Source organism: Garra rufa, chromosome 22 (assembly GCF_049309525.1).
Source record: "Garra rufa chromosome 22, GarRuf1.0, whole genome shotgun sequence".
Lineage (NCBI taxonomy): Eukaryota > Metazoa > Chordata > Actinopteri > Cypriniformes > Cyprinidae > Garra > Garra rufa.
The window spans coordinates 3,850,958-3,862,008 of NC_133382.1; the positions used below are offsets into that span (position 1 = coordinate 3,850,958).

Consider the following 11,051-nt stretch of genomic DNA (forward strand, 5'->3'; position numbering starts at 1 on the left):
ATGGCATAAAAAAACATTAAAGGGATAGCTCACTAAAAATGATCTTTTGGGGGTAATTTCTCAGTCAAATTTGATGTGCAATTAATTTGCGATCATTTTGCACTACTAACGTCTCTCTCTCTCTCTCTGTGTACACAGACACTGCTTCTCTCAGGTGAGATACCGCGCCGAGTGGTCGAGCGAGACGTCGTTCCGTAATGTTCTGATCAGCCCACGAATGATCGCCGATCACATGCCCGATGTGGTTCTACGTGCATTGCGCAGTCTGACCCGCGAACACCCGTTTGCTCTCTGCCCGTCCTCCATGAGCAACAGCCACCTGAATGTCATCTGAGCGCCTCACACACAAAAGACTATCAGGAGCGAGATTTGCTGGACTCCTTATTTTATTTTATGTATTTATTCATGCATTTATACTCCCATTATTGTGTCTGCTTTTTAAAGGCTTCGTGAGCTGCCATATATTGTCATCATCCTTAAAGTCGTCACATGATATCATGTTCAAAGCTGTGTTGTTCTGTACAACTGTTCAACTGTGAGAGTTGCTTTCATTTTTGTGATTGTTCAAGATGAGTGATGAGAACTCGAGCAAAAAAAAAGTCAGTATTATGGTGGCGTGATGTTTTGTGTGATGTGTTTTTGCCACAATGAGAATTGGGCGATCGGTTGGTAAAACGCCGTATGAGACTTTGATGCATGGCTCCAAACGCATGAAAAACATTTGTTTCTGATTTAGACGAGAGCTTCAGATCAGTGTCTCTTCATTTACTCCACTGCAGCCTTTTTGGGTTTTTCAGGATATCATGCATTTTTCAAAAATAAAAATGCAGAGGAAACGGTATGTTGCATGTCGCAAAAAGTGAGTTCATGAAAACGGCATGTTTGTTAGTGGTTCTTGCAAATGATAATTCCAAGTTAAATTTATCATAGATGGTGGTGGTGAATAAGTCAATCCTTTATTAGTTAGATCTGATTGACTGCAATCATTAAAAACGGTAATTAAATAATAATATAGTAAATAATATATGATATTATATTATTTATATAATAACCCAGTCTTAAGTAGCACAGGTGTATTTATAGCAATAGCCAAAAATATGGGTCAAAATTATTGATTATTCTTTTATGCCAAAAATCATTAGGATATTAAGTAAAGATCATGTTCCATGAAGATATTTTGTAAATTTTCTACTGTAAATGTATCAAAACTTAATTTTTGATAAGTAATATGCAATGCTAAGAACTTCATTTGAACAATAGGATAGGATAAAAGGATAGCTCACTGAAAAAAGAAAAAGTTAAATATTTCTTAAGTTCCTTTTTGTAATGTCTATTTGATGCATTTAACAAAATAATGAATTTAAATGATTCTTTGGGGGCCATTTTTAAGCCAAATCTGATGTGCAATTAATTTGCGAATAATTGGATTAATTAATCACCAAATCTAGTTATGTAAATGTAAATAAAAACAAATGTAAATATAACTGCAAGCAGCGATTACCGGGATTCAAGCACTTTAAAGCATTTAAGCACGTATTAAAAAGACATTATGTAGCAAGCCTTTTTTGCAAATACAGTTAATTTACCATAGAAATATTATGTTTTGTAACGTTTGTGGCTTGTAGCAACATCAGTGGTCTCATCTCCTTAAAACTTTGCATGCTTGTTTACAATCACCTGTCGCTTGTGCTCACCAGGTTTTGTGAAGTATTGAAAGGGTAATTTATATATATATATATATATATATATAATTATTGACCTAGAGATTCCAGAGAATTGTACTGCAAACATTAGTGTTGGGCGATATGCTCAATTTTCATATCGTCCTATCGTCAGCCTGAGAGATCGCCGATACACGATACTATCGTGCTGATTTATTTAATTATCTATGTACTAAATTCCTTATTCATTTTGTAAAGGTAGACTTGCTATTGGGCATGTGACTAAGTTGTGCGTGTACAGAGCGCTGACGATATAGTTCTGCCGGAGAGATCTTACTTTCGGTTTCATTCTCTGCTATCCGCTATCCTCAGTGAGTGGTAAATGTGCGTGCATGAATGTAAATGAGTGTATCTTTCTTTACCTGTCATATTGCGATAATGTTATCGCTTTATGTCTGACCGTTGTAGAATGTGGAGAAGTGATGCCCGTGTAATTCACGTGCGTATGTTTAGCGCCATTTGAACGCATCGTAATTCTAATTAACGCATACAGATGTTACTGAGGTGAATGTTTATGTTTAGCCAACTATACAGACCGATTCTGATATATGGTAATTAATTCAGCCTGAACCACATTTTACTACCTCTGTTATCCTAATGACTGTGCAATGCTAATATAATATAACACTCCCGTTAGAATCAGTTAATCTATCTACACCGTGCTGTATGAAAATCTCTCCGTGGGTGCACGGACGCAACACATACGCACTGCAGACGGAGTATGTGTGAAACATGCGTTACCCGTTTTCACTGCACACGTCTGTGGCGCGTTAAGGCGACGTAGCCACTCTCTTTGTATGGCAAGCCAAAAGGGTCAGAATTACGCTATAGATGAAACGCGTTTACATACAAAACGCCGTTAAATACGGCGTTTTAAACAGCATTGGCGCCGCAAAATACGCTGTTGTGACTATAAACGCTGTAAAAAACGCGCGAAAATACGTCAATGACGCCGTATTTTACGGCGTTTTAATGTGCAAGAAAAGCGCCGCTTTTTACGCCGTTCATTTTGCCATTTAACGCTGTAAAAAACGCCGTTTTGGTTGCGCAGAGCGCGCGTCACTTACGGCGCTTTGCTTATAGTATAATGAGTCACACCCATTGATTTCCATAGCCAGTAATATTGAACGGTTCTCATCCAATCAATGATGAACAGAACCAGACCAGACCAATTCAGCACAGATCATTTGTGGTAATCCAATTTGCATTAGTTATTTGCCATTAAATAAGCTGAAAAATCCAGTTTGCTTTAAAATGAACAAAATAAGCTTAATTTTGAGCTGCAATCGAACATTAAATGTTTGCACTTGCCAGCTTACAGAGAATACTGTATGAAGGTAAAACAGAGGCAACACTTGAGAGCTTGTTGATTTGAACGTGCACGCTTGTCATTATAATATTCGTATTTGTAAGTTGAAATTTGAACTGGCAGCTATGATGTGAGAAGCTGAATATGCCGATTTGCACACACAGACAATGATCAAAGCACCCGTGTTTTGAATGTGAATAGCTACAATTGTGTAAAATGACATCCAACAAAATGACAGACACAAACGTGTAGGACATACATGCATATTGCAGAGTAATATCGCTGTACCAGAACCGCTGAGAAGGAGTTGTGACATGCTTTGATCTCGTGCCACACGGTCATGTAGTTCATGGAGCTCTCAATAGTTCCAAAAACTCCGTGCTGTGAACATATTTGAATAAGATTAATCAGCACGTTTGGCTGTGTTTGCAGCAATTTCTAGAAATTATTAACACATAATGTGCATTGATTTTGGTTCTAAATAAAATGCTCCATATTTTGGATGGCCATTTAAAAACAAAATGTTTTTTAATATGCCTATTCTTCCAGTGCAACGAGGCAAATTGGAGGCATTTAGTGGCGAGAAAGAAAATACTCTTATGTAATGCCATGTTTTCACCACTAGATGCCCTAATGGCTTTTTAACGAATTCTTTAGCTCTAGTTGCTCAAAACAGTATTGCCGGTCATGACTGCTTCTATTTTTAATACTTTGCTTTATCATTATATCATTCAGGCATTATCAAGCACTCGATTTTTATAAGTTTTTTTTTTTTTTTTTTGCATTTAAAAAGGTTCATTAATGACATACCATGTTATTTTATGATAGTCATATAAGCACAAGGGAATAGACAAGCAAGTAAGGAAAGACAAGCAAATAAGGAATTTAACCCAATAAAGAAGTTTAAATTATATATATATATATATATATATATATATATATATATATATATATATATATATATATATATATATATATATATATATATATAATAAAAACAACAGTTATATGTCAACTTTGGTACAGCATATACTACTGAGTTGGTTCATTTGTGGTTCACGGCTCTACGAAAGTTCACGGAAAGGACAACGAGATGCCAGAAATAAATGTAAACACTGTTTTGTTGTCTTGTTTTGTTCTGAAAACCATTTAAAATAGTATAGGCTATTTATTGTGTTTAATGATTGTACATTATAAACAATAGGCGGAGCGTGTGTAAGGCTATAGGGAAGGCTTAGCCTTCCCCTGGCCACCGGGACCTGGGGCAAAAAAATGCACCTAAATTGGACATAGGCCCTACTCCCCTGCACAAACAAATTCAATATATTGCGTCTGTTGCTAATAAAATGAAAATGAATAGAAAGCAATTGCGGCATTACATGCTTAATTACATTAAGATTACATTACTGCACCGTAATTCTTTTTAGGCGTTTTTACAATGTTGCGTATTATAACCAATCACACACGATTCTGTTGAGTTTAGGAATGCGTTCAAATGAGTCTTATCAGTTTTGTTGAGTGCGTGCAACTCTTGATAAAAAAAAAAAAAAAAAAAAAAAATCATAAACAACAAAGCTCAGACGCACCTACAATGTAGCTAAGTAAGAGATTCATTACACAGGGAATACATCGAAATCATGGTTTACATTTAAGATACAAGAACATTTAAGATATAAGATAACATGTATATTGAAAAGTTCTTTAAAATCATCTGGATGCAATAAAGTAATTTTTAAAGGTGTTATTAAAGCATTTGCGGTATGGATTAAAATACTAATAGGCTAATAAATAATTTGCATATAGGACAAAATTGCGTTGCAGAAAATCCTCTAAATTTTAAGATATTTAGAACAGGGAAACATAAAAATCAGAAAATATAAACAGCTACAATAATTAAAGTTTTAATATACCTTATGCCAGTATAATTTGTAATTATAATTATAATTTTATAGTATATTCTATAAAATTTTAATTTGAATAGAATTATAAAATAAATATAATCGGGCCTGTTTTAGGCTTTTCCTAATTTTTAGATTTTAGACATTTATCAGTAATGGAGATGAAGAAAAAAATTACTCGCCATCTCTTCTTTGGACGTGCCTTTATATAGAAATATCTTTACATCTTTACAGATTACATAATGAACGGTTCTATTTTCGATTTGAATTATTTCGTTTTAGAGTGGTAATTTAAAGCTTTCTGTGTTCATTGTGAAGCGATGCTGTTCAAGAACAGACGGCAGAAAGCGCATTCTGTTTTCCTTCATTTTATAAACGCACGACGACTTGTTTGTAGGCAGTGGCGGAGCCAGAGGGGTGTCCGGGGTGGCACTGGACACCCCTGACATCCGATTGGCCACCCCGGGTGCCACCCCAAAATTTTATTTGCTGCTGGCAGTACCTGATGCTGATTGACATCTCATTTGTCTAAAGACGTTTTAGAATTTTGCCGGTAATAGAATTTTGCCGGTAACGCTGCTTAAGCCATTTCCAAATCAAGACGAGCCAAAGACATGAGCATCAATGTAAGACGAATAATAAAACATCATTTTTGAAATACCGTACGTTTTATAGTTTATCAAAAGGTTTGTTTGCTGGGTAACGTTTATTATCCGTTGTGCAAATTAACTATAGGCAACGACGACATCTGTTAACTTAATGAGATTAGAGAGATCAATTCACACTTTAGATAGTTAACGCTATACTTCATCTGTGCTATGGTATTATATGTAGCCTACATACCATGTACCATACCATGTATGTACAGGGCTCGAAATTGCGACCGTTTTGTCGCATATGCTTCCAAAATCTAATTATATTTTATGCAAGAGTGAGAAATTGTTGTGGTGCAACTTGGTTTCAATTCTTTACAAAACTTTCGGTAGCCTAACTACTTTTGTGAGCTGATGCAGTGACAGGTTGCTGTTCGCTCCAACATTACATAACCATTTGAACTTAATCTTTACATTTTTACATTTTAAGTATCAGTCAAAATATAGGCTACTGTACAACGCGCCATACATTCACATCATATGATAACTCAGCGGGAGACGTAATTTTCTCTGGGGACACGTTTTTCAAAATCCCGTTTGTGTCCTCCCACTTTCAAATGGTTTTGTTAAAGTGATCTCTTGTATTGTAGAATGCACGCTCAGCGCTGCTGAGAGTTTCGCGCGATCATTAAAACGGAACCAAAACGCGCACCGCATTCAAAAGCAATCTTGAAAGATTCGGTCTCTATTTGCACATTGAATATTGAAAGAGTAGCCTACTTTGATTATGACTGCATTTATTCTACACGACTAAGAAAGAACTGTGTCGTTTATTTTTGTCATTTATAATGTAGCCAAGCCACTAGGAGGTGATGTTGTACCTGCGGTGATAGGCAGGATCCCCTTTAAATGCGTGCTTCCGATTAATAGATGAGTGGCATTTCAATTGTTTGGCGTGCAGGTGGTTTTCCGTCGCTGGAAGAACAATCTCTGGTAGGCTTTCTCTTGTTTTGTGGCATGTTATTCCTTTTTTTTGGAGTGCTAAACTATAATTGCTTTTATAGATGATTTTAGATGTGTGCCTTAGACGTTTTTGTACTGGTAATCCTAAAGTGAATCACTTGTGGAAGCTGAACGAACACCACTATATAGTGCACGTGAGTGTTAACATTAACATCTGTTAAAGTTAATTTGATGGTAAAATGACTTATATTGTCTTTCGTAGAGGTATATATATATATATATATATTTTAATTGGACATGCCTTTAAGTTTCTCAGGCTCGTTAATTTGGGCTGGATGAGTGGTAAATGCTGAATGAGCAGCACAGTATATTGCACGTGGGGATTGACGATCTATGGTAGGTCATTTTATTGTGTAAAATTAACAGTATCTTTGTACGCACTCATTTGTAATCCTTTTATACAAATGCTAAAAGCGTTTCCTTCTTTTAGGAAGCGTGTGGTGATTTATAGCCCTGTAACGGTGTATGTGTGTGATCAGATAAACGTGTAAAGGTATCCATTTTTAACTTTTATGGGGTGGCTAAGATAGCTAGCATTTTAATATTGATTGCAATAAATTTATAGATAATGGTTTCTATTTGAAATCGTAAGGGTTGTCGTTGTTGTTTTCCTTTATGGTTATTGTTTAATTGCTCTGTTTAAGGAAAGGTTGGATTGTCCAATATGGATTGACAAATTGTGTCTGGCTGTTTAATGCTGTTTTCTCTTTTTAGAGTTTCCCAGTCCAGCTCAATTGATCACTGTTTTTCCCACCTTCATATATTTTATTTTGTATTTTGTTTTGTGAATTAGTACATTTTGCGTGTTGCCCATGACTTGTGTCTTTGTTTGTATCTCTTTATTTTGACAATTCTGTTGTGCTCCGTCGAAACCTTGACATATAGTATTGCTCAGTGTGATTACAGAAGAGGGTTACATTCACTTCCGCATGCACAAGTGTGGGGTGTCAAGAGTGTCTACATTTTCTTTTTTTTGTAAGAGTCTGTGTGCTGTGTAAGCCAATTGTGATTTCCCTTTGGGTTTATTGTATTTTCTTTTTCTTTCTTTTTGCTATTGTAGTGTTTGGTATGATTTTTGGAAGTGTTGTCACCCTCTAAACTTTTGTACTTCCAGCTCATATGAGCATCACTTGTCAGCTTGTGAGCAAACTCAGATACGAATAATTTATTGTATTTAATAAAGTGAATGGTGATTTATAGTAATTCTGCCTGGAGTATATTCATTTATTTGGATAGCCGTGCGGGACCCCCTTAATTGTGACCTTGGGATCTCCTACCCAGAATAAATTGGAGTGGCGTAGTCAAAGATAGTTCCAACAAAGATAAACTTATTTATTCGCCCCGTCATATTTGGCGTAGTCGGCAGGGTCTGGCTCCTAAAGGCATTATTACTATTTTCTGTTTGTTTGTTTCTTACAGTCTGGGCTTAAATTATTATTATTATTTTTTTTGTTGTATGTTTGTTTTTTTTTGGAAGGTGGGAAAACAGTGGTCAAGGATTCCAGTGGATGGTCATCGTGGTCAAGCCTGAAGAAAACTTCGATCTTCTACTGCATTTTTTTTTTCTGAACATACTGTTTTGAGTTTTGTTTTTTTGTTTTTCTTTCTTTTGTTTTCTTTTTCTGTTAGGATGGCAGATGAGGATACGGCAGCTCAGCTTAGGGCACTTACTGAATTGGTGCAACAACTTCAGGTAGAAAATGCAAGACTTAGGTCAGAGGTAAGCCAGAGTTCATCCTCTGTTTCTTCAGATGTTCTTTCGATGGGGCAACAGCAGCCCCCCTCGGCCAGTGCTTGTGTTACAGATGGTGCGTCTATAGCAAGTCCTGTAGGCACCCTAGAACGTTATGTTTATATACCCAGGGAACGCAAATGCCCTAGATTTTCTGGGAAAATATCCCAGGACTCTTTGACCGTAGAGGATTGGGTCGAGGAGGCACGACGTCATTTATCTATGCGCCCAATGTTACGTGCTGAGCAGGCTTTGGCAATTTTTGATCTACTGGATGGCGAAGCTAGGACAGAGATTAGGTTTCGTCCAGTTTCTGAGCGAGATGACCCTGAAAAAATCTTTAATGTCCTGATTAGCATTTACGGGTGTTCGCAGTCTTATATTAGTCTTCAGAAGCAGTTCTTCCAGCGACGACAACTTGAAGGAGAATCCCTGAGAGAGTATTCTCATGCTCTCATGTCACTTATGGATGTTATTAAACGGAAGGATCCAGCATGTTTTGCTAACTCTGATACTGTTCTGCGAGATCAGTTTATTGAATTTGTAAGAGATAACATGCTTCGTCGTGAGTTGCGGCGTCAAGTTAGATTAGACCCTACCTTGAGCTTTCTAGATGCCCGAAAGGAAGCCTTGCGTTGGGTGGAGGAGGGTGAAAATCCCTGTGCACAACGACCTCGTGCACAGTCTTTTAGCATCACTAATGTTACAGACCTTTCAGCACAGTCTAATGCCATTTTAAGTAAGCCCACAGATGAGTTGACGGAAGTCAAAGAAAGCCTTCGTAAACAGCAGGCTCAGTTAGATACTATTCTTAAGCGTTTAGAGTCCTCTGTTCCTCAGGCTGTTTCAGGAGCCCCCTTGCCACCAGTTTCTTCCATTCCAAGGGTTGGGGCTCGTAGCCAGCAGTATCGTTATCACCCAGATGGTAGACCTATATGCTTGCGTTGTAATCAACCAGGCCACATTGCAAGATTTTGTAAAACTGAATTAGGTATGACGTCAAGGGTATCTGCAGGGCCTAGGTCTTCTACTCAGTCGTCGGAAAACTAGTGCCCCCCGGCAGCATGGCCCATGCGCCGGGTGGGGAATCTTTGGGCGGCGACTTTGTAGATGAGTTTCGACTTTTAGGTACATGCCCAACAGTAGAGATCATGATTGGCGGGGTCACTATAGTATGCCTGTTAGACACAGGATCTATGGTGACCACGATTACCCAGCAATTCTATGAGCAATATTTGCAATCTCAGCTCCAGTTTCAGTTGCAACCGTGTCAGTGGCTTAAGCTTAAGGCAGCCAATGGTCTGGATATTCCTTATTTGGGGTATTTGGAGACTACCGTAGGCATACTTGGTAAGACTTTACCCAAAATGGGCATTTTAGTAGTTAAAAACTCTTCTGATCCTGCTACCCAGTCGAGGAGAGAACAGGTGCCTGGATTGTTGGGAATGAACATTATTAGCAGTTGTTACCAAGAATTGTTTTTGGAGCATGGGGCTAGGTTATTTGAGGATGTTTCCATTCCCGCAGGGAAAGTATGGCAGAGAGCTTTTTCTGAGTGTCAACTCCGGGAACGTGCTCTAGAAACTGGGTATGTGGGTCCAGCTCGAGTTCAGAGGGGTCCGGCTGTGCGAGTGCCAGCAGGTACCCTGAAACTAGTTTCTGCGTCTTGCCATCAAGGGTTAGGAGCCACATTCAATACCTGCTTCTTAGAGCCAGTGTCCGTTGTAGATGGTCGCTTGCCAGGGGACCTTTTGGTTCCATCTGCTTGCCTTGCCGTTGCCAGTGGGATGGTTAAGGTGCCAGTCATTAATGTGGGGAGTCAGGATCGTTGGCTGTGGCCAAAGACCATACTTGGAGAGTTACATATGGTTCAGTCAACTGTTTTGAAATCCTCTGTCCAGTTTCATGTACAGAATGATGATTCTGAGAAGGTGGCACTTATTCAGTCAGCTGAAGTTGACGGTAATCCTAATACAGATTTTTCCCATCTCACTTGGCCTACGTTGTCTTGTTCAGAACACCAGCAAGTCCAAGTTTTACTTAAGAAATATGCTCATGTATTCAGCCAGGGTGATGGAGATTTGGGCTGCACTGATTTACTTCAGCATACTATTCCATTGCTAGATGAGGCACCCATACGACAGCGGTACCGCCGTCTGCCCCCTTCACAATATGATCTTGTTAAGACTCATATTCAAGAGTTGGTTGAACAAGGTATAGTAAAGCCTAGTTGTAGTCCATATGCCTCACCTATAGTGGTAGTTCAGAAAAAGGATGGTTCTATTCGGCTATGCGTAGACTATCGTCAACTTAATGCAAAAACTCGTAAGGACGCTTTTCCTCTGCCTCGAATAGAGGAAACGTTGGATGCGCTTAGTGGGGCCAAATGGTTTAGTACATTGGATCTAGCTAGCGGCTATAATCAGGTTTCCGTAGCCCCTCAGGATCGGGAAAAGACAGCGTTTTGCACACCCTTTGGGCTATTTGAATTCAATCGTATGCCCTTTGGGTTATGCAATGCGCCAAGTACTTTTCAACGGCTCATGGAGCGCATTTTTGGCGATCAGAGTCTTCAGGCTCTTTTGTTATATCTAGATGATATCGTAATTTTTTCTAGTACATTTGATCAACATCTTGAGCGGTTAGAGATGGTAATGAGCCGGCTTCAAACTTACAATTTGAAGCTAAAGTTGAAGAAGTGTCATTTTTTCCAAACTGAGGTAGGATACCTGGGTCATGTTATCTCAGCAGGTGGAGTGGCAACTGATCCCGAAA

The 11,051-nt window shown here is 38.4% G+C and overlaps 1 protein-coding gene across 1 annotated transcript in view; it reads left to right on the top strand.

Annotated features, from left to right (window-relative positions):
* Positions 1-841, top strand: part of daglb (diacylglycerol lipase, beta) — a 25,710-nt gene extending 24,869 nt beyond the window's left edge. Inside the window, exon 15 of the mRNA XM_073828180.1 lies at positions 139-841. Within this exon, the coding sequence (XP_073684281.1) occupies positions 139-334 (196 nt within the window). The 3' untranslated portion in view covers positions 335-841. The remainder of the gene's footprint in view (positions 1-138) is intronic.
* The last annotated feature ends 10,210 nt before the right edge of the window (positions 842-11,051 follow it).